Source organism: Rhineura floridana, chromosome 9, assembly GCF_030035675.1.
Source record: "Rhineura floridana isolate rRhiFlo1 chromosome 9, rRhiFlo1.hap2, whole genome shotgun sequence".
NCBI lineage: Eukaryota > Metazoa > Chordata > Lepidosauria > Squamata > Rhineuridae > Rhineura > Rhineura floridana.
Genome location: NC_084488.1, coordinates 60057800 through 60082352, shown reverse-complemented (window position 1 = coordinate 60082352; position 24553 = coordinate 60057800). Strand labels below are relative to the sequence as shown.

The 24553-nt window shown below is 42.7% G+C and overlaps 1 protein-coding gene across 4 annotated transcripts in view; it reads left to right on the top strand.

Annotated features, from left to right (window-relative positions):
* Nucleotides 1-222: 222 nt before the first annotated feature.
* Nucleotides 223-24553, top strand: part of GUCY1B1 (guanylate cyclase 1 soluble subunit beta 1) — a 77455-nt gene continuing 53124 nt past the window's right edge. Inside the window, exons 1-2 of one of the 4 annotated variants that reach the window (XM_061584461.1) lie at nt 223-367; nt 1066-1139. In XM_061584461.1, the coding sequence (XP_061440445.1) occupies nt 365-367; nt 1066-1139 (77 nt within the window). In that variant the 5' untranslated portion in view covers nt 223-364. Of the gene's footprint in view, nt 368-1064; nt 1140-1420; nt 1612-1821; nt 1840-2428; nt 2577-24553 lie in introns of those variants that run through there. The other 3 variants (XM_061584462.1, XM_061584463.1, XM_061584459.1) reach the window with 3 other exon arrangements.

The following is a 24553-nucleotide window of genomic DNA, read 5'->3' as shown; positions in this document are numbered from 1 at the left end:
AGCAGTAGCTCTCTCTCCCACCCCCCCTTGTCAAGGCGATCAGGTCTCTGCATCTGATGCCGCCTTTTCACGTATCATATAAATCAGCCCATTGTCCTGCCTTCCCAATCAATTTGTCCCCCTCCCCTTTCTCCCCGAGCAGCATCCGAATTCCCTCCTCTGCTTCCGATTGGAAGCCACCTTCCGGGCTGCGTTTGCGATTGGCTGCGGTCCGGTGACAATCAGAGGGCACATCGAGGGAGGCTAGCGCGAGAAGCCGCAGCTTGCCTGGTCGTCGTCGTCTTCCTCATCACCAGCCTTTGCCTTGCGGAGCTGCTGAGGCGGTGTCCCCGAGCAGTCGGGGAGGGGGGCTCAGGCAGGCGCGATGGTGAGTGCGAGGAGGAAGACAAATGCTTCGCGGAGAAGGGAGGATGGATGCAACCGGGTCGCCTTTATTCAGAAAAGGGGGGGGGAGAGGAGGCTTCCCAGCTCTTCTAGCATGGATGGGAAGATATGGAAGGGAAAGATGCGCGATACTGAGGGACGGTGGCACAGGGAACGGGAACAGCTTTGCAAAGAGGGACGCGACAGAGGAGGGTGCAAGGGGAAAGAAGGGAGATGCGGCCGCAGTTGGGGCTCCCGCACAACGGAATGCGATTTTACCTTTTCCAAGCACGATCCAGCTGGAGGGGGGGGTAAGGGGAATATTGACATCTTATTCCCTCCCTTTTTAAATGAGTGTCTGGGTTGGTACCCATCTAATCCCCCCTTCCACTTAGCTTTGTGGTTTTGCCTTGAGCAGGGCGCTCACGTTTCCCATCTGTAGGCATCATCCACCTGGATCAGGTGAGGGGAGGATGATAATTGCTGTCATTCCTAGTCATCTTTTCCCTAAACTAGCCCGGAGTCGTACTTGTGTTTACACACACACACACTCACGCCCCAGCCCCTCTGTTTACACGTTTACACGCACACCAGCCCCTCTTGGCTCCGTCCCTTGCCCCTGGCTGTTCATTTGTACATTTTAGGGCTCCCTCCTGCCATCAACGCTGCTTTCCCGCTTTTTTTTCTTCTTCCCTTCGGCAGTACGGATTCGTCAATCACGCCCTGGAGCTGCTGGTGATTAGGAATTACGGCCCCGAGGTCTGGGAGGACATCAAGTAAGTAGGCGCGCCCCCGTCGACTTCTGCCTTCACCAGCAACAACGCGCGGGCGCCTCATGGCTCTTGCTCATCTTTCCCTTCTCCCACCACCACCGCTAAAACCCACCCGCCGTGAACTGCCGCGCCTTTCCCCGCCTCATTCTATGAGGGATCCTGGGCGAAGGGCTCCACACCGACATCTCCCGCCTCCTAGTCGAGGTCGAGGCGGAGCGCGCGTTCCGCCTGTGGGGACTTTTTTTGTTTCCCCCCCCCCTCCGGTCCGGCTCTGGCGTAGCCTTGCCTGGTTCTCACGCTCTGAAGGGCGCAGGAGGGAAAGAACCGACGGCGGAAGGCCGAGGCACATCTCCCCCGGGAGAGGGAGAGAGCGAGAAAGAGGCGAGGAGGGTAGCCCTGGTCTCCCGGGTACTTGCCGCGGGCTCGTGGGAAGAGGCGAACCCAGCCGCCTCCATGATCTCCGGCTGCGCAGCTGGTGGGAAAACGACGTGGGCCGCGACTTCTAGGGTTGGGAGTCCTGGCGAGGCAGGAGGAGGAGGAGGTCTGTGAGCTTTCAACGCTTCCCACGGCTGTTTCCTTCTAGGAGAGGAGGCCCTTGAGCTCCCAACTCCCATGCTGTGCCTTGAGGGCGAGAAGGCCCCCGAGGCAGGGGGCTAACGCCCTTACCGGGGTGCAGTCCTCATTGTGGACTACCTCCGAGAAAGTAAATATGCACTAAAAAGTCTTCGTAGAGCCAACTTAATTACTATAACCAACTAAATGTGGCAAAGTAATGAACAACTTTGCAGTGTCTCCAGAACTCTTCTGGGGGGGGAAGGGGGGGCTGTGTATGTAAAGAGGGGCTTGGACACCATACTGAGCTTTTTCTGTCACCCCTCTGTCACCTTGTTTTATTTAACATGCAGCTGGAAGGAGAGTTCTGGAGAACTGGAAAGCTTGATTACTATATAATGTTTGGGTTGGTTCTAATAATAAATTTTATGGTGAGTTATTCATAGAAGGGGGCTATAAAACATTACTGAATAGCTTTTGTGATTCTCCTTATTGTTTTGTGTGTGTTGATGCACTAGGAATTAAAGCATATAAGAGAATACTTTTCAGTCAAATGGTCATTTCTGTCTTCTGCATTCTAGCTGAAGATCTGGGGAAAGCAAAAGGGTCTTTTAATGTGGGGTGAGTGATTGTAAGAGTGAACTTCCTATGGATACATAAGGATCAAGAAGTATTCTTATCTGCATTATGCAATAGGCACAACATTACAGCCTTGTTTTCTGTGTTAATTAATTCCCAAGAATTTAGAAATGGATCCTGGAAATTACAGGCCAGTTAGCTTAACATCTATCCCAGGAAAACTGGTGGAAAGTATTGTTACAGATAAAATAACCAAGTGTGTAGAAGAACAAGCCTTGCTAAAGCAGACCCAGCATGGCGTCTGCAAGGGTAAGTCCTGTCTCACTAACTTATTAGAGTTCTTTGAGAGTGTCAGCAAGCATATAGATAGAGGTGATCCAGTGGACATAATGTAATTGGACTTTCAAAAATCTTTCATCTGGGTAAGCTTAGCAGTCATGGAATAAGAGAGGTCCTTTTTGTAGATCAGGAACTGGCTAGGAAACAGAAAGCAGAGACCAGGAATAAATGGACAGTTTTCCCAATGGAGGGATGCAGAAAGTGGAATCCCCCAAGGATAGGTGTTGGGACCTGTGCTTTTTAACTTGCTCATAAATGATCTGGAGTTAGGGGTGAGCAGTGAAGTGGCCAGGTTTGCTGATGCATGAGGAAAGTGGATACAGAAAAGTTTTTCTCCTTCTCTCCTAACACTAGAACTCATGGGCATCCAAGGAAGTTGCCTGTTGGAAGATTCAGGACAGAGAAAAGAAAGTGCTTCTTCACATAGTGCATAGTTAAACTTTGGAATTCACTCCCACAAGAAGTGGTGATGGCCACCAACTTGGATGGCTTTAAAAGAGGACTACACAAATTCATGGAGGAAAAAGTGATCAGTGGCTACTAGTCATGATGGCTATGCTCTGCCTCCATAGTCAGAGGCAGTATGCTTCTGAATACCAGTTGCTGGAAACCACAGGAGGGGAAAGTGTTCCTGCACTGAGGACTTTCTTGTGGGCTTCAAATGGGCATCTGGTTGGCCACTGTGAGAACAGAATACAGGACTAGATAGGCCATTGACCTGATCCAGCAGGCTCTTCTTATGTTCTTAAGTTCTCATGTTAAATTTAACAAGGTGGTAAAATGGTGTTAAGGGGTAACGCTGCTCTTGAGTAAGACCCTTAGTAATTCTGAGGTGCTGGAATTTAGGCCTGATTTGTTGTTGTTGTTATGTGCCTTCAAGTCGATTACGACTTATGGCAACCCTATGAATCAGTGACCTCCAAGAGCATCTGTCATGAACCACCCTGTTCAGATCTTGTAAGTTCAAGGTCTGTGGCTTCCTTTATGGAATCAATACATCTCTTGTTTGGCCTTCCTCTTTTTCTACTCTCTTCTGTTTTCCCCAGCATTATTATCTTTTCTAGTGAATCATGTCTTCTCATTATGTGTCCAAGCATAACCTCAGTTAGTCCTGATTAATAAATTCCAAATATTACACTATCCAATGCAACTTTATCCTGGTTTTATCATTTATACTCCTCTTGCCATACACTTTTTCTGTGACCTTTTTTAAAAAAACTCAGTAATATAAACTTGCTTTGTTCTGTATGATCCAGTTGTCTTTTGCACAAACAACACATGCACACATCTTTCACTACTGCATTTTGCTACCTTCTCAGGGTTACTTTACAAGTCACACTTTTTCTGTATGCCTTTCGTTAATAAACAGAAATGCACACTTCCTGTTTTATTATTTTCATGTACGCTTACATTTTTTTCTTTAGCATTATCCCTCACTCAAACATACTGTTTGTTCTGTGGTAAAGTTGTGTATCTTGTATTCATATACACACATGCATGGGACGATGATGATGATGATTATTATTTCAGTTCATTAGTTGTTCTTCAGTATACGATCCCAGATTGCAACAATTTGAAATGCACTATTAAAAACAGTTTAAAACAATTACAGTCACAAGAATAGGGTGGGTCTAAATATATCTATCTCTCAGGTTTCAAAGGCCAGGGTAAGATGTTCTATGTAGTTTCTCAGAATCTACACTTTATAAGGGATTGATTTAATCATGTGCTGAATGCATATTTCACATCAGTGAGTAACCAGGGCTGAATCAAGCCAGAGGGGCAAACCTTGCTTTACATAATCTTGGCATACTTTATATGCCATATAGTGGAAATGTGGCAAAGAGACTGATTAATTTACCCTCTCTCAAATCTACTCTGCCCGCATTGTTTTCTTTCATCTAAATAGATAGAAAAGAGGGATGGAAATACAATTACCCCATCTCAATGCTTCTGTCCGTTCCAAGGAACTCAGCACATTCAATTTATCAATTGTGATGCTGCAAGAGTAGCAAGGGTGGGGTTTTTTCGGGGGTGGTAGTGGAGGAGTAGGAAGTGCCTAGGACTGTGGTTAACTTGGTCTTTCTGATTTAGTTGCACCAAATGATTGCTCTTAGAGATGCCACTCCATCACACATTTGCCTGTTCCCGCCAAGCCTGCCCATTGCCCATGATTTGCATGGGGACCAAGTTGCGAGTATTTATTGGAAGCTTTCCTCCTAAAGTCCTACTTCTACTTCCTCCCTCCCCCCCTTTTCACAAAGTGTTTACTGACTTCACATTGGTCAGGCCTCTGACAATCAAGCTGAGGCAAAAGAGGGGGAAAGGATAAGAGCTAGAAGGATGTCACCAAATGTGCAGGAGACTGGACAAGAATGAAACACTTTCCCTCACATCACTTTGGCAGGCAAGGGAAGCTCTTTCTCCTTTTATGATAGCATAGCAACTATGGATTCCTGTAGCTGTGAGCTCCCTTGGAAGATACTTTTTTGCTTCAATACGTGATCTCTCTAATTCTAGTTTGAAATCTCTTAAATTTTGTACCCTTATGTTCCTGATGTGGATTGTAGTGGTGATGAAGTCTCATGTCTGGTTTTAACTTCTGTCAAGGACTGACATATTTCTGATACATGCCTCATGTTTCTAATACATGCCTCAGTTTTCTTAATTAAATTTGAGCAATGTATGGTATCAATTAAATGTGAATTATACTAGTTTAATTGTTGGAGGGGGTGCATAAAAAGAGGTCCATTTGGCTACAGCTTTATGCAACCATTCCAGTTCTTCTGTGAGAATTTGTCCAATGGGTTAAGTCTTTCATAAGCATAACAACTAATAATACAACCCTATGTATGTCTTTTCAGAAGTAACGTTAGTTCAGTGGGGCTTTCTTTCAGGTAGGTATGTATAGGATTGCAGGCTAAATTTCATTAAAATTCACAAGAATTCAGATTGTTGTTATTTTTTTGTTTACATAGTGAACCACAAGAAAATACATTAACAAAGGAATGACGTTCATAAGGCAGAAATAAAACAATGTACTGAAAAAACATGAATAGCATGAATAGGCACTCTTTATGCATCCTGTTTAAATTGATCAAGGTGTTTCTTTCAAGCTTTCTCACAACAGGTTCAACCTGGCTGCCTGTTTTAGCCTCCAGTTAGGGCTTACATCATGGCTCCAGATTTACTTACCTAGAAGTTATGATAAAGCAAGAAATTTAGTAATGTGTGTTTCTATATATACAAGCTAGAAATATAAATGCTGAATTTTGTTTCATATTAAACATCTTCAAAATTTATAATGTCATGGTTATTTAAAATTGTAAAAAAAACAGGTTAATAAAGTAACGTGATAAATACCAACTTATTTTATATATGTTCTTCATTGATTTATGGCCCACCATTTCCTAAGGGGGTAGGGTAGGTAATTGCATTGTTCAAAAAGAAATTGCTCTGTCTACAAAAACTCAGTTTAAACAAGGTAAAATCATGTTACCTCAGATAACGTGAGAGAGCATTCCTCCCACTTGTATCCCAGCCCCTCTCTATTACAAAGTGTTGTATAAAAGTGACTAAAGGTCTCATTTGCTATTGCTGTATTGTCTCTGCCCAGGATGTTCACACCTTACTACATTCTATTCCTTTCCTCTCACCTTAAATCTATTGTAAGAGAATACCTCTGTGTCTATGATAATTCTAGGTCTCAGAGTAGCAGGAGATTTTTTAAATAAATATTTATATCAGCTTCAAGCATATACAGATTTGAGACTGAATATTTTCTTCACTTTTATAATAGCATAGCAGTGCTCACAACTTTATCTTCTGTTGTTTACAGTTTTGTTATTGCAAGCTAAATAATATACAGTGCCTTGCAAAAGTAATCAGACCCCTGACCAGTGCTCTCATATTACTGAATTACAAATGGTACATTGTAATTTTGTTCTGGATGGCATTTTATTTCGAAACACTGAAACCATTGTTTAGCTATGTGTTATGTGGAAAAAGTACTTCCTCTTGTTTGTCCTGAATCTCTTACCATTCAGCTCCTAGTTTAACTAAGCTGTTAGTAGGACTTTGAGTGGAGTTTCTTAGCTTGATTAATTAAGGATATTTGTCATGTGATGACATAATACCTAAGCCCCAGTTCATGTATACTGGGGACTAGTGGTGAAAAGCATGTTGAAGGAGCAGCATGCATCCCTCTTCTCCAACAGACAAAATCTTCAATCAAATGGATGATTATATGGAGGCCTGCTCATGTGACTTCTCCATTGCAAGCTCCACCCCCATTTTTTCACTAGGCAGGATCTGAGACTGGAAATACATCTGACTTGAGGGTGGCTGGTGGAGAGGAGGCATTGTGGGTGAGAATCAGTGGTTGTATGAAGGATTAAACACTCTCTTTCTGCTAGCTTGGTCTCCCTTGTAAATATTTCTCTTTATCTTACCTTGGCAAATGCGCACTTGGAAAGTGTTTGTGAAATTAAAGTACCCCCCATGCAAAAGGAAATAACTCATATAGAATAAGTTTGAAGTCAAGTTAGGGGCTAGTTAGTACATTTAATTTTCACTCCTACCCTACTGCTTCTTAGCCTTCATAGTCTCTCTTAAATTTGCCCATTTAGAGTGGTGCAGTGATGGGAGAAACCACATGGTAGAAATAATCCTTCATATAATGATTAAATGTGCAGACTGAAAAGCCAGGTAATGGTCTAGAGGTTTCCTGGCCCATTGTTCCCTAACTCATTATCCTTTTAGCTTTGGAAAGCTTGCATCTTGATATTGCTGTTACTTATACATCTGAAGTCCCAAACCACATTTTATTCACCAACAATAGGATCACGTCATCAAGGTGGCTCCATATGGAGTTCCTGGCCAGAACAGCTTCTGTCTTTGGACTCCTTGTTTGTTCCTTCTCCTCTACCCAGACGCATCCCCCAATCACAGGTTAAGAACTGAGACGGCTGCTTCTACAGCTGAGTTTACTGAAAAATATAGATGGGTTAGTATTATTATTGCAGTTCAGAACTCTCGGCAAATTCTCCCAAAGGTATTGTATTGTACTACCCCCCTGTTAAAAAAGCTCCACTGGTTGCCAGTTTGTTTCTGGACACAATTCAAAGTGCTGGTGATGACCTATAAAGCCCTATATGGCTTAGGTCCAGGCTATTTATCAGACCGTGTCTCCCTGTATGAGCCTGCCCGGGCCCTGAGATCCTCAGGAGAGGCCCTTCTCTCAATACCCACATCTTCTCAAGTACGACTAGTGGGGACGCATGAGAGGGCCTTCTTGGTGGCTGCCCCTAGGCTTTGGAATTCCCTTCCTAGGGAGGTAAGAATGACCCCCTCCTTGCAGTCCTTCTGCCGACAAGCAAAGACCTTCTTATTCCAACAAGCCTTTGGAATTGAAGGCTGTTAAGGATAGGGCGTGAAGGGTGCTGCATTGCTAATGTCTATTATATTATTTTTAAACTAGTTTGAACTCTTTTAGCTATATGTGTGTCTGGTTTTAATATTGGAAATAGTTTAATGTTATTTTAATGTAGACTTTGTATGTTTTTAATTATATGTATTTTTATCTGGAAGCCGCCATGAGTTCCAGTTTTGGAAAAATGGCGGGGTATAAATAAAGACAATAATAAAATGTAGGGCTGAAACATTAATTGAACCAAAGAATGAATTAAAGCTATCTGTTTTGATTGAAATAATAGTCCCAATTACCTCTGTCCCAGAAGCCAATCTAGTAAAGTGGGTAGAGGCTGCTGCTCCTAGCATGGTAGGACTCTGAGTCCTGATATAGCAGTGTGCAGATCCTGAAGTTGTAGCCAGAAGGATTGGGCAGGGCAAAATTGTCCACAGCATGATTCCAAGCTGGTTGAAGCCCAACCCAAAGAGTCACCCCAGTGGTGTTACGAACATGGTAAAAAATTAAGAAGTGGGTCCCCAAATGTCTTTTAAGTTAAACATGGGTCCTGGATTTGAAAAGGTTGAAGACTTCTGTTTTAGGCAATGAAAGAGGAATAGTATCCTTTTCCCAACTCTGGTGGCAGACCCTGTACATAAAGTGGGAGAAGGTTGAGGGGATAAGTGTGTACATCTAGTAGTGCTATGCTATGCCAGATAGAACTTTGTCCAGTAAGATAGTTCTTATTTTCTTTTAAAGAAGGTTAGTATGTAGGTAAAATACCTCCGAATGTTGGCTGCTGTAAATATGAACAAAAGGGAAAGAGCAGTTGCATTAATACTTCTAAGCACACGTAAAAGACTTGATTGACACTGAAGAGAAGACTGCAAAACCAAGTGTGCTCTAAGAAATCATGCCGTTTTTCATCAGAAATTTTGATTTCACACATATGCAAATTTAACCAATTGATCAGTCATTGCAGTTCTTTTACATTAATAATCCTTTTAAAATTGAATAATGGCTCTAATATATGCAAGTATGCAGGCACGCACACACAGTTGCACCAAGCCAATGTGTAGGAGTCAACAGAATAAAGCTCATGGATTGAAGAAATAATTCCCCAATATGAAGCTTTGAACCCACGCAGATAAATATTTATTTATTTATTTCATTTGTATACCGCCCCATAGCTGAAGCTCTCTGGGCGGGTTACAACAATTAAAAACATTAAAAACAAATATTCAAATTTAAAAACACATTTTTAAAAAGCAATTTAAAAACACATGCTAAAATGCCTGGGAGAAGAGGAAAGTCTTGACCTGGTGCCAAAAAGATAACAGTGTTGGCGCCAGGCACATCTTGTCAGGGAAATCATTCCATAATTTGGGGGGCACCACTGAGAAGGCTCTTTCCCTTGTTGCCAGACTCCCAGCTTCCCTCGGAGGAGGCACCTGGAAGAGGACCTTTGATGAGTTTAGTGTACGGGTGGGTTCGTGTCGGGAGAAGTGTTCCATCAGGTATTGTGGTCCTAAGCCATATAAGGCTTTATAGGTTAAAACCAGCACCTTGGATTGAGCTTGGAAACATACAGGCAGCCAATGTAAGCGGGCCAGAATCGGTTTTATATGTTTGAACCGTCTGGTCCCTGTTACCAATCTGGCCGCTGCATTTTCCACAAGCTGCAGCTTCCAAACCATCTTCAAAGGCAGCCCCACGTAGAGCACATTGCAGTAATCTAACTTGGAGGTTGCCAGAGCATGGACAACTGAAGCCAGGTTATCCCTGTCCAGATAGGGGTGTAGCTGGACCACCAACCGAAGTTGGTAGAAGGCACTCTGTGCCACCGAGGCTACCTGAGCCTCCAGTGATGGAGATGGTTCTAGGAGAACCCCCAAGCTACGAACCTGCTCCTTTGGGGGGAGTGCAACCCCATCCAGGACAGGTTGGACATCCACCATCTGGTCAGAAGAACCACCCACTAGCAGCATCTCAGTCTTGTCTGGATTGAGCCTCAGTTTATTAGCCCTCATCCAGTCCATTGTCGCAACCAGGCACCAGTTCAGCACATTGACAGCCTCACCTGAAGAAGATTTAAAAGGAGAAATAGAGCTGCTTGTCATCAGCATACTGATGGCAACGCACTCCAAAGCTCCGGATGACCACACCCAACAGTTTCATGTAGATGTTGAACAGCATGGAAGACAAAACTGACCCCTGTGGTACCCCATACTGGAGAGTCCAGGGGCCGAGCAATGTTCCCCAAGCACCACCTTCTGGAGCTGACCCACCAAGTAGGAGTGGAACCACTTCCATGCAGTCCCTCCCACTCCCAACACAGCCAGTCTTCCCAGAAGGATACCATGGTCAATGGTATTACTCCTCCCACTCCTGTCAAAAACCATAGGTGGGTTTTCATGAACAATACTATCTACTGCACTGAAAATGCAAAAAGAACTCGGTAATAAAAAAATTCTTCTGTCACTGAATATTGTCCATCAGCATTCTTGTAGTGCCACAGCTCAATGGGAGGGGCTGTAGCTCAGTGGTAGAGAAGGCCTCAGGTTCAATCCCTGGTGTCTCCAGGTAGGGCTGGGAGAGAACCCTACTTGGAACCCTGGAGAGCCACTGCTGGTCAGTGTAGACAATACTGCCAGTCAGTGTAGACAATACTGCCAGTCAGTGTAGACAATACTGAGTTAGGCAGCTTCCTATGTTCCTAGAAACTTAACTGTAGTAGATAAAAAAAATAGGCTTAATTCTTTCTTTACCCATATGGGGTGAGGGCAAACCCGCCCCCACTCTAATGTGGGAATGCCATTCTTACCACATTGAGTATAGGGACTCATGGAACATGGGCATAGACTCTAGTTCTTTCCTATTTTACCTGCCAACTGGGACAGGGTTCTAGATAAGTAATTGCATATGGCAATATAACTGTATAGTCGGTTGCTACCAGCAAGGACATCATTATGAGCCATTGTTCTCTGTTATAGGCTACCAAGTGATAGCTAAAGTCAGCCTTGTTGGTTGTTATGTAGCAGTTTCACAAAGTAGCAGGCTTGATTGTCTTGACAGTGAATGTAGACAAAAACTTTTTTGAAACAGACTAAGCAAAACATACTCAATTTACTAATACAACAATAGTAGCAGATAGGGTCAGAGCTGAAACCACTTTTAGAAATTTGTCATTCTACTGTTTTTAAACGCTTTAAATAATATGACATTGCAATTTGGCTGGGTATGTGATTATAGATATAAATAAGTGTAAAGCGATGCATGTTGGAGCAAACCCCACCCCTTAATTTCACATATATACTCCTGGGGTCTGCACTGTAGGTGGCTGACCAGGAATCAGACATTATTATTATTATTTAGGGTTGCAGTGGGCAACTCGAAGATGTCAAACCAGTTTGTGGCAGCTATGAAAAAGCTGAATTCCATGCTCAGGATCATTAGGAAAGGAACTGAAAATAAAACTGCCAATATCATACCATTATACAAATCTGTGGTGTGACCACACCTGGAATTCTGTGTACAACTCTGGTCACTTCATCTCAGAAAGGATACTGTAGAGCTGGAAAAGGGCAACCAAAATAATCAAGAGGATGCAGCAATTCCCCTATGAAGAAAGGTTGCAACATTTGGGGGTTTTCAGTTTAAAGAAAAGGCAAGTAAGAGGAGACATGATAGATGTCTATAAAATTATGCATGATGTGAAGAAGGTAGGTAGAGAAAAGCTTTTCTCTCTCATAACACTAGAACCTTGGATATCCAATGCAGATGAATGTTGGAAGAGTCAGGACAAACTAATAAAGAATGCTTCTTCACATACCACATAGTTAAACTATGGAATATTTAAACTTCTAGAAAAGGTAGTGATGACCACCAACTTGGATGTCTTTAAAAGAAGATTGGATAAATTAATGGAGGAAAAGGCTATCAGTGGCTACGAGCCACAATGGCTAGGTTCTGTCTTCACTGTTGAAAGTAGTATGTCTCTGAATCACAAGTGGGAGTGCTATTGTACTGATGTCCTGTTTTGGGGCTTTCCTAAGGCATCTGATTGGTCACTTTGAGAACAGGACTCTGGACTAGATGGGCCATTGGCCTGATCCAACAAACTCTTAGTTTCACCACCTTTGTAGACAGATCATTGTGACAAAATGTAGCATACTTTTAAATTAATTTGTCTTATGAAGGAAGAAAAAGTGTATTTGGAATACTAACATGCAACCTATGTTACATCTGATTTTATCTTCAGAAAATTATATACATTAAGGACATTCATCCACAGTCCAGAGAACTGGCAAAAATACCCATGCATTCTGAATCCAATAAGTATATTTCCTTTATGCAGAAAGTCAGTTCCTTGGACAGATTCCCATTTTATTTAATTTTGTTACTCATATGCCCCCCCCCACACTAATTGAATGCTTGCAGTATTTACGGAACGTTTAGGAATGAGGCAGGCGATACACCCAGCATATGAAGCACATGTGGTCTTGTGTTTGACCTACCAATGAGGAAACTGGAGGCAAAGGTGAACAGGGCTTATGTAGCTTTAATAATTGTGTAGAAGAGGGAGTTTTAGCAGGTGAATTTTCTCATGCAAGAGTGAGAGAAGCTGAATCCCCATCTTCTATATAATATGACAGGTACTGGAACCCTGTCCTCCTTTGCTTTTGTCACCACACTTTTCTAAGTGGTATTTTTGGAGAGTCGCTTCTGGGTTTGACTTGGGACCGCACTGTGACCTGTGTTAAATGCCTGCCACATAGAATTCAGGCTTTATTCTCATATTTTAGTTGCTAGTAAAATGACTGCCATTCTAATAGGTGGCCAAAGCATACTTGTATATTGCAAGGGCTACAGGGCAATGTATTGGATTTCTGTGCACACTGCCCTTTGGGAAATCATTTTCATTGGGGGGTGGGGCCCACAGTATTGAGAAGGGGTCAGGTTTGCACTCGTTGCAAGCTTCCATATGTGCAGCACTTTACTTTCTCACATAAATGAATGTCATTCACTCCTATAGTAAACAGTAAAAGGATGGCAGAATTCAGTGGAACAGCTCACCCAGTTCTGTACCTTGGAGATCACAATCAGAATCAGTCCTGCTCTGAATTGCGTAGCTCTATCTTCTTTTATGATGATACTAAATTGGTTTTAAAATATATTCTAGATTAATTTGTATTTCATCCTTCATATAAGAAGTGCAGAGCAGCTTTTTATCTTTACATTATGGGATCAGTTTGGCTATCCAGTGAGCTTCTTCAAGTGGGGAATTGTACCTTAGCTGGGAGTTCAGAATCTGTGAGTTCAAATCCCCGCTTGTGTCTTCTGGGTGTCAAGGGCCAGCTAAAGATCCCCCCCACAGTGAGTGGCTCAGGGGTTACATGCCCTGCCACCTGTGCAGCCATGGGCAAGCTGCATAGTCCCAAGGAGCCCAGTTGCCCCCCAGCTGGCAGTTGCGGACAAGGAAGGGGCTGGCTTGTGCAGCTGTGGCAAGCTGAGAAGGCCCTAGCCAGCTGGGGAGAACTAGCCTCAGAGGGAGGCAATGGTAAACTCCCTCTGAATACCGCTTACCATGAACACCTTATTCATAGGGTAGCCATAAGTCGGGATTGACTTGAAGGCAGTCCATTTCCATTTTGCTAACATGGAAACTCAACATCTTAGCTACTGCACTATGCTAGAGGAAAATCTGTGGATGGGTGGCAGGAAAAGAAGCACCTTTTCTTTTAATATTTCCTTGGGGAATGACCAACCCTTAGGTGTGGCTGCTATTTTTATGATGCTAATACACTAGTGGCATGATATTCCAACACACTGTCTGTTTCAGAGTATATACAGAGATCACCAAAAGTCTTAAAAAGTGAATCCAGAAAGACCTTAAGTGACATAACATTTGCTTTAATTTTTTTTCAATCCATCTCTTCCAAGGTTGTTGATCTCTAAATGTTTTTCATTCACTGTATTACCTTCTGGTTTACCATGCTCTTGAAAAGTATGTGAGCCCCAAATGTACTGCCATGCACATATAGTGAGATGCAAAGCTTTGGGTCTTATTAGCTCTAGATAAGGTAGAAGGGTCTTCAGCCCTGCTGCGAGTTTGAGTTCTTCTGGCAGCCAGGCTGAGCCAGCATTAACATGTGAAGTTATATTACATACATGTATCAAGACCTGCCAGCAAACTGAGGTTCTGAAACACTGAATCCATGGTGAAAATTGCATGAGCAACTCTGTCATGAAGGGGTTCACATGTGGGTGAACTTTTATAATTGCATTGCTTTAGGCATTTTTTAAGCTTATGATATATCTAGAGTAAATAGCACTGTAGAAGAAGTAGTGGCCAGGTAATTTGTTAGAAGAGTGTTTCTCAAAAATAATTTTTAAATTTTAATTCATAATTTAATTCATCTTCAAATGGACATGTTTATAATTATTGATTTCATGAAATTGGACTGCAGTCTTTAGCAGTACATGTCAATTCTAATGTAAGTTCCATTGAGGCTCAGGAGAGTTGGTATAACATTGCGACCTAAATTATAAAGGAAGCCACAGACCTGAACTTACAAGATCTGAACAGGGTGGTTCATGACAGATGCTTTTGGAGGTCACTGATTCATAGGGTTGCCATAAGTCGTAGTTGACTTGAAGACACATAACAACAACAATCCCCATCACTTCAGTAGGACACATCCATTGTAAGTTGCTTGGCCAGGACATAAGTTTTCAGGAATCTCTCTCTCTTTACATTTTAAGGCTACTGATAATAAAATTTTCAGAGAAACAACGTGTAAATATAGTAATTCAGAGTATGCGTGTTGAAGGCAGGGGGAATCAGACCTGCAGTATCAAGACTGCTAGGCCAGATGTATAGAGGTTTGTTCTGAGATAAACATTATTCTGAATTGAGATGACTTTTAAAAAAACAGTTTCGAAATGGCTACAGGATGGTATTAATTAAACAGGGCTACTTACACACAATAGTGGCAGAAAGCCCAGCAGAAACAATCCCTGTCGTGCAGGAGCAGCCTTGGCAATTTTTTTAAATGAACGTGTTTAACGTGGTATACACATACACAGGAAAAAATTAATTGCAAGGGGATACAGCTCTGTGCCATATTTAATTGTTTATGATAGCATGATACATTAGTTGTCCCAGAGAAACCTGAGTATATTTACATCTATGAAGTTTGTAGCACTTTCTTTTCCCCTTCTCGGATTGTATCTATTCTGCTTTACAATTGTTCTCTTGGGAGCATTCCTACAAATGAGCTCTTCCTCTTTATATTAAACATTTATTGTAAGGAATTTCATAGTGAATAGGAAATGCTTTTTCTAGATAAAATGTCAAGGTTCTATGTCACAGGATTGAAAGGCTTCTAACATTATAGTAAGGAGAAACACTGCCAACTCTGAAGTTTATACTTGAATTTGTAAAAAGGTAAACAACAAGCAGCAAAACAACCAGACTGACTTGACTTCTGCTGGAAATGGTATTTAGTCCTCCTCACTAGATTTGTTGAGATGCCAAAGTTCACACTCTACGGTTTGGGCTTGTATCATTTTTTTCCATCAGACAAGTCACTCCCATATGATGACATTCTACCAAAGTTAAGAACTAAATTTACCAAAGGTAGGAATTAAATACATGTTTTAAATTTCTCCCATTGACTTTAACTATCTTAAATGTGGTTAGCTTTGTCTAGATTGTGTCAACTGAAGTGAGTTCAGCACTCATCACAAGTAAGTTTGCTTGTGATGTTAAGCCAAATTATGGCTTAGGGCAAATGCACGAGTGATGGTTCCTTGACAGGAGATCATGGCTGCTTTGCTCCTTGTTTAAAGCTCATGGATTGTCTGGAATGTGTCAAACCACAAGCCTGATTTGGATGACACATTATGCCAAACCATGGTTTACCTGAGAGCAGCAGCTGTGAGACCATATGGAAGCAAAGCAACCACAATCTCTTCTCTGGGAGCCTGCATGCTTGCATGTTTACACTAAGTCATAATTTGGCTTAGTGTTATGTGTGAACCAGCTCTAGGTCATAAGCCTGCTGTAACTCCACCCTCATGCTCACTGTGATGTTCCTATATTAATGTATATATGGTAAGTGTTGTTGTTTTGGAAGATACATGGTAAGTGGAGTGAAAGAGGAGGGGGAGTGAATGGGCAGTAGAATGCGAGATGATTGGCTGACTGTTTAAAATGGCTGAATGTATAAAAGGAAGAGTGAGAGTGGAATCGGGGGGGAGAAGAGAACTGAGTGGGTTGGTTGGTGGGGTTTAGAGAGTTGTTTGCCAGGAGGGAGGTGGAGTTCGGATTAGTATTGAGTAAAACCATATGTGCCTTAAGAAGAAATCTTGTTAATCTTGTTAGCTTTGTTATCTGTAATAAATACTTAATTTGGTTTACCAAAGGCCTGATCCTTGGCTGGGGTTTCACAGACCAGAAGGGAGGGTAAGGTAATGACCAAGGCTGAAGGGGAACTGTAACAAATGGTGGCAGCGGTGAAGAGAATAACAATACCAGTATTCAGAGTCTCTGGGAATACTAGTATTGGGACGTTACTGGTGGTTGCCTAGCAGGGGGATCTGTTGAGATCTGTGCTAGAGCGGATAGGTAAACCATAAGAGAGTGCGGTCCGGACTGGTGGAGTCCCTGGTGGTGCCTAGAGACAGGCAGTAACCACGAGCAGGTAGGAACCTGACAGGGAGAGCCAGGGAAGGACGCATCACAAGTGGTGGCAGTAGCGGTGGGATACGAACAACAGAGAATCCAGATACAGTGGTGTGGCAAACAGAAATAACAAAACAAGATTTCTTGTGAGAGTGACTGGCAAAGAGTGTGTGGCAAAGAGTGAGTGAACTCAAACACCATGGCTGAATATATAAAAATGAAAAGAGAGGAGCTGGTGGAGAAGTGCATAACATTCAATTTACCTCACGAGGGTAAAGGGGTAGATGAATTGAGGATAGGATTATAGGATTTGCAACTGCCCAGCAAAAACAACCTGTCAGAGAAGAGACCCCAGAAGGATATTTAAGCAATCCCACTTATATAGAGTACTTGAGAGAGAAGTTAAGATGGGAGGCTGAGGAAAAAGACAAGCAGAGGGAGTTGGAAGCTGAGAGATTGAAGAGGGAGGCTGATGAGAAAGAAAAGCAGCGGGTCTTTGAGGCTGAGGAAAAAGATAAACAGCGAGAGTTGGAAGCTGAGAGATTGAGGATGGAAGCTGAGAAGTTGAAGATGGAAACTGAGAGAATGAGAATGGGGTTTGAGGAGAGGGAGAAGCAACGAGCAGTGGATGCCGAATTACAAGTAGAAAAGTTAAAATTTGAAAGAGAGAAGTTTCATTCTGATGAAACAAGAAAGGACAGAGATGGACCAAAAATAAAAATTACTCCAAAGAACTTTGCTGTCTATGAGCCTGGTCAAGATCCTCAAATTTACCTCAGCACCTTTGAAAAAGCAGCTCAGTTGTGGGGGCTACCTGAAGATAAATACATGCAGTATTTATCAAATCTGATTAAAGGGGAATTGGCTGAGGTATACCAATATTTCCCCTCAGACAGGCCCGTCACCTATGCTGAATTCAAAGAAGCAGTGTTTAAAAGATTCAGACTGGGGCCTGATTATTTTAGAAAGCTTTTCAGAAATTGCCAGATACAGACAGGGAGGTCTTTTGTGGAACTGGGAGCAAAGTTGATGGATATATTTGGAAAGTGGATGAGTAGTGCCAAAGCTCAGTCAGTGGAAGAGGTGAAAAGCCTCATGATACTGGATCAATTATACCATCAGTTACCACCAGAAATAAGGCTCCTGGTCAAAGACCGTTCCCCTACATCTGTGCAGGAGGCCGCAGAGATGGCGGATCACTTCGCCTCCAATAGAACTGGCTGGGTGGGGAAAACATCAAGAGAGTTTAAACCCAGACCATATAGTGCTGGCAGAAGGGATGTGGTACCACAGCAAGTGAGTCCTCCATTAAAATCTGAAGGGCACAGGACACCCCAGAGTGGATCTGTGTACCCTAAAAGTGAGGAGAAATTATGCTACAAATGTGGTAGACCGGGGCACCTACGTTTTCAATGTGAGGTTGCCAACCCCATTAGTAATCCTGCTCAGACAAGGACAGTGAAAACAGAGCCCAAGGCTTTAGAAACAGCGAAAAAGGTTCAGTTCTGCCAGATAAACTGGACAGAAGTAACAGACCTTGATTCAAGTCTGAGAGAGGAAGTGAGTGTACAAGGGGCAAATTATTGGGCATTGCTTGATACTGGTGCCGCTCAGACATTACTGAGGCCAGATTTAATAAAATCTGAGGTAATATTACCTCAGGAAACTGTGACTATCCAAGGAGTGAGAGGTCAACCAGAAAGTTTGCCTGTGGCCCTGGTGGATATGACTTGGAGAGGCCGAGAGGGCCGATATAAAGTAGGCATTAATGCCCAGCAACAAGAACCAGTAATACTGGGAAGGGATGTAATGGGCACCCAAGGAAAGATCTATGTAGTGACCAGACAGCAACTTGGCAGAGAAAAAGAAGCCATATTAAGGGGGGCTGAAACAAACAGGGTGGAATCTGTTAACCAGCCTCAGGTCACCATAGCAACCACTAGCAGGCCTGCTGAAGGAGACAAACTGTCTCAAGTGGTCTCTGGGGAAGAAGCAGACCAATTCAGGGAAGAGCTGCATAAAGATATAAGTTTGAAGCAGATAAAGGAACAAGCCCTGACCCAACAGATTCCTTTCACTGACAAACTGAGGAATCAAGTTGTGTGTGAGAATGGGATTTTATATAGACTGTGGATGCCTGCTGAGAGAAAGGGTGAATGTGAACCAGTGAAACAAATGATGGAAGTGGTGAAAGAGAATTTGAGTCAAGCACAGGAGAAGCAATGTTACTGGTATGACAGAACAGCCAGGGAACGTGTGTATGATGTGGGATATATGGTTATGGCGTTCATACCCAGGAAACATGACAAATTACAGGCTAACTGGGAAGGACCATATACCATCAGAGAAAGGCTTGACACAGTGACATATGTAATCACCACAGACCAATTAAACAAAAGCAAAGTGGTTCATGTAAATATGTTAAAGCCTTACCATACCAGGGATGCAAAGGTGTTGCAAGTTACCTTATTCCCTGAGGGAAGTGGGCCTGAACTTCCAGATTTGGTACAGGAAAGCAAAGACAAAGGAGGGGTAGATCAAGTGGAATGGTCAGAGGAGGTAGAGGAGGAAGTAAAAGAAGAGATTCTGAGAGTTTTGAAAACCTATAGGAATCTCTTTAGCAACAAACCTGGCCGAACCAGTATAGTTATACATTCCATTGATACTGGAGATCATGCCCCAATCAGATCTGTTCCGTACCATGTGAATGGGAAAGTTTTGAATGAGATCAAAAAGGAGGTGGAAGATATGCTGGAATTAGGAGTGATCAGGGAATCCATCAGTCCCTGGGCCTCAAGTATTGTCCTGGTTCCAAAAAAAGATGGAACGACAAGGTTTTGCATTGATTATCGGCTAATCAATAAAATCACGGTCCCAGATGCGTATCCTATGCCTAGGGTAGACGCAATGTTAGAGTTATTGGGGGCAGCAACCATTATCTCTACACTAGATCTCTGTAAAGGATTTTGGCAAATGGAACTAGACGAGCAATCCAGAGCCAAAACTGCCTTCAGTACACCAGATGGGTTATATGAGTTTGTGACTTTACCCATGGGACTAAGGAACTCACCAAGTTCATTTCAGAGGCTAATCAATACTGTGTTGCGAGGCATGTCAGATTTTGCAGTGGCCTATATCGATGACGTGGCCATTTTTAGCAAGTCGGTGCCTGAGCATGTCCAACACCTGACAACAGTATTGGAGGCCTTAAGAAAAGCAGGCCTCACAATAAAAGCTAAGAAATGCCTGTTTGGACTAAAGGAAGTAATCTATTTAGGACATAAGGTGGAGAGTGGGAAAATCACCCCCTTATGGAGCAAGGTGGAGGCAATACAAGCGTGGCCGATCCCCTCAACCAAAAAACAAGTAAGGGCATTTCTAGGTGTGGCTGGATTTTATAGGAAGTTTGTGAGAAATTTTGGGGAAATCGCAACCCCTTGCATGAATTAACAAAGAAGTGTTCTGAGCGTGTGGTATGGATGGATGAATGTCAGAAGGCTTTTGATCTACTGAAGCAAGCCTTGTGCCAAGGACCCATATTAATAGCACCAGACTATGAGAAACCATTCATCGTGGCTACAGATGCGTCGGACTTGGCGCTGGGAGTCGTCTTGCTACAGGAGAGAGAAGGCACCAGACATCCAGTGGCATACCTGAGTCGCAAGCTGACGCTAAGGGAGAAAAACTATTCATCGGTCCAGAAGGAGTGCCTAGCGGTCGTGTGGGGACTGAACAAGTTGCGCCCATACGTGTGGGGACGAAGCTTCACAGTGACTACGGATCATCGGGCCTTGTTATGGTTGCAGACTATGAAAAACCATAACACTATGCTGCAGAGGTGGTCCTGGGCCCTACAGGACTATCAAGTGGACTTCCAGTTCATAAAAGGCAAGGACAATGTACTGGCCGATGGACTTTCCAGGCAAGTGGCTGGGACTGCAGTGACGTGACCAGACAGAGGAACAAAGAAAGACATTTTCCCCATAGAGACTTTTATTTGTTAACGCGACGTATAAATCCTGGAGCAGGAATAATACTCTGCTGTTGTTTAAGGGGGGGGGGGAAATGTGATGTTCCTATATTAATGTATGTATGGTAAGTGTTGTTGTTTTAGAAGATACATGGTAAGTGGAGTGAAAGAGGAGGGGGAGTGAATGGGCAGTAGAATGCGAGATGATTGGCTGAGTGTTTAAAATGGCTGAATGTATAAAAGGAAGAGTGAGAGTGGAATCGGGGGGGAGAAGAGAACTGAGTGGGTTGGTTGGTGGGGTTTAGAGAGTTGTTTGCCAGGAGGGAGGTGGAGTTCGGATTAGTATTGAGTAAAACCATATGCTTATGTGCCTTAAGAAGAAATCTTGTTAATCTTGTTAGCTTTGTTATCTGTAATAAATACTTAATTTGGTTTACCAAAGGCCTGATCCTTGGCTGGGGTTTCACAGACCAGAAGGGAGGGTAAGGTAATGACCAAGGCTGAAGGGGAACTGTAACAAATGGTGGCAGCGGTGAAGAGAATAACAATACCAGTATTCAGAGTCTCTGGGAATACTAGTACTGGGACATTACTGGTGGTTGCCTAGCAGGGGGATCTGTTGAGATCTGTGCTAGAGTGGATAGGTAAACCATAAGAGAGTGCGGTCCGGACTGGTGGAGTCCCTGGTGGTGCCTAGAGACAGGCAGTAACCACGAGCAGGTAGGAACCTGACAGGGAGAGCCAGGGAAGGACGCCTCACACTCACCTCTTCCCTTTCCAGAGTAAACCTAATTGGAGAAGTAAACCAAGAAAGCCAGGTATAAAATATCTTGAGATAGGAGGAAAATAAAATATAATTGGAAGAAAACAGGACTAGCCCTACCACGACGTAAGAAGAAACAAGCTGCTTCATATGATGGAATTTGGGGAACTGATTAAGGAACCAATTGTTATCTGAACTTTTAAAAGTTTGACCTAGTGGGGGGGTGCTCTGCTTCAAGCAGCAAAATTACTTGGGCGCTGGAAGAAAAGATGTGTGAATGCTGAACAAATGACTTTGAAGAAGAAATGTGTCTCATTAGGAATTATTTTCCATAGTGTATGCTTAGGGTTGCAGCCTAAAGTTATCCTTCTTCCTCAGAGTGAAATAACATTGAGTGCTCAAACTTGTTACTGAACTCTGCTGTCTTCCAAATCCTCAGCTAAGTTTTCCTGTTGTAGGGAGAGCAACAGGGTAGTGTGGGCCTTGATGAGTCAGATACAGTCTGCAAGTTGCCTACTCTTTGGCCTAGTCAACCCCATTGTCTCTTGATGACTACTTTCTGCTGAGGTGTTTTAGAAGAATCATTCTGCAAGGTAGAGGGCAATTATGAAAACAATGTATTCTATTCATTTTTATTTTTTCATTCTCATGTTCTGGTGATATATAAAAATACTTCAGGGCTTGAAAGAGTTGCCAAACATTTATTCATTGTTGTAAATTAATACCTCCACTACAAATGATTTGAGACAAATATATATTTTCAAATACTTGGCAGGGATTTAGTTAATTGTATTTATTTACAGCACAGCTATCATTTGACATATATAATAATATATTATATTCTCAAAAATAGATGCATTTTCAAAAGACAAGTTGATTATGGAGAGTAGGCAGAAGTTAAGCTCCTTTTTCTGTTCTGGAGCTGAAGTTATTTATTGGGTTTTCTATACATTAATCTATGTAGCTAGGCACTGAAGCACACCCTGTTTTGAAAAGAAAAGTATAACAATGACATCAATCATAGATGACATTGTTTTTCTATTTGTTTAACTTGGAAGCCATTGTCAAAGAAAACCTCCCACATGTAGACATAAAAAGCTTGCTACTATACCGGATGAACTTTATGAGAAACCAGGCCCAGCTGCAGATGAGAGTTTTCCAAAGATTGTTGCACCAGGCTGGTTTCTAACCAGCATATTAAGAAAATTACAGTTACTGATGTTAATACCTTTGTGGTTAGATACTAGGATTTGCATAGGAATTCCAGTACTTGACCACAATTATCACTAAATTTTGTCTGTCATTCAGAATAGTCAAAGGATAGAAAGGAGGCTCTGCAGATGTAGCAAAGGAATTTAGCCATGCTTTAAACAAAACAAAAAATCTGATCCCATATCTGATGAAGCCAGCAGAAAGAGTTAGATTGGATTGAGCTTTATTTCATAGTACTGTTGTGTGCCACCCCAATGTCCGAGCAGCAAGATCTCCAGGGGTCTCTGCATTTACCCAGGGTTTGGTTTCCTTGGAAAGAAGGTCGGAGGAGACTTTGGTGTCTTTATGAAATGATTTATTTATTTACACACATTCCAACCTGAGCTTAAGTTGGAGGGGTTCAAGGCATCAGCAGTCCAGTATGTTGCTTTTCCATCAGGCTTACAAGAGGCACCCTAAAGCCATGGTGCAGGGAGCCAGCCTCTCTGCCTGCTTCCAGTTCTCAGCCTTTCCTCAGCCTCATCTAAAAACACAAGCCTCTCCTTGGCCTCTTCTCCTGAAGAGTTTCAATAACAATAGGATCTCCCTGGCCCAGTTAATGGGCACTTGATAGGCCCATTTACTCACCTGGCCACTCTGTTAGACTAACAAAGGGAACTCCTCTGACCAGCAGAGTGGGTTTCTCACTCCCAGGTTGCAGGGTTCCAAATCAGAGGCTGGAAAGGGACTCATAGAAATCATCCATCTCAAACCCATAACAGTACTGAACCTTTAGGCCCAGTCCAAAAGACCTGTTAATCCTGCAAATAGCTGCTAAGCATTTTTATCAGTCACATGCTCTATAACAATGCTGCTATTATGGTCTTTTCCTTATTTCCTCCCCAGCCTTTGCTAACAAATGTCCAGGTATACAGTCAAGCCTGTGTACCTCTATGTCTCTAAAAGATCACAGCCCTGGGTTGATCCCCCGTTACCTATTACAGTTACTCTTTATGGTAAACTGCGCTACCACCATTTGATACTGTTTCCACCTTTGTTTCTGTTTTGCCAACACTTGCATTCCTTGTGCTAGCTGGCTAAGAACCAGGAGTGTCTTTTAAAACCAACAGATTTATTTAACAGAAAATATGAACAAAACAAGAATAGTTTTAACTCAGTTTCTCAAGTATGTGGTTACAGATTGTTGTTCTTCAGTTCATATGATACACTATGTTCCATAACTACTTTAAGTACGACCCTGCCTCACTACCCACTAGTAACTACCCTTCCAACTCTATCCCTCTCAAGTCTGTGCCCTATCTCTTCCAAGTCAATCCCCTAACTGCTGAAGTTCAACTGCCAAACGCTCAAGTACAAAACTCTCAACCCCAGCCAATCACAAACAGCATTTGCCAACATTCTGTCTCACTCATTCCCCCTCCCAACACTCACCACTTACCTTATTCATTCTAATATACTAACTCGCCTTATGTAACAACACTAACACATACAACATTTTAACATACAAGTGTGGAACATCACAGCATGATATGTAGTGACACTATCATGTGGTGATAATTGCATTGTTGCAAATGGTTTGGGAAGGTGTAAAACATACCTTCCATTATGCAAACAGTTGTCATTCCTTTGTTTCAGCTTGAAATCAAATAAGAATTCTTGAGCATCTGGTGCAACCACTGAAGCCAAAGAGAGAGCAAAACTAACCTTTTTCTAAGGTTGAAAATTGTGAGGTTTCTGTGAGGTTCCCAGACGCTTTCAGGTTCAATCCTTAAGGCTAATTCAGACTAGTTTTACATGCCAACTGAAAGTTGTTTGAAGAGTGCATCAATTATTAGTGGGTCCTCAATTTGAAGAAAATACATTTTCCCCATGAAGTTTGTGAGGTTTTTTTGAAGCTGTAACTTCC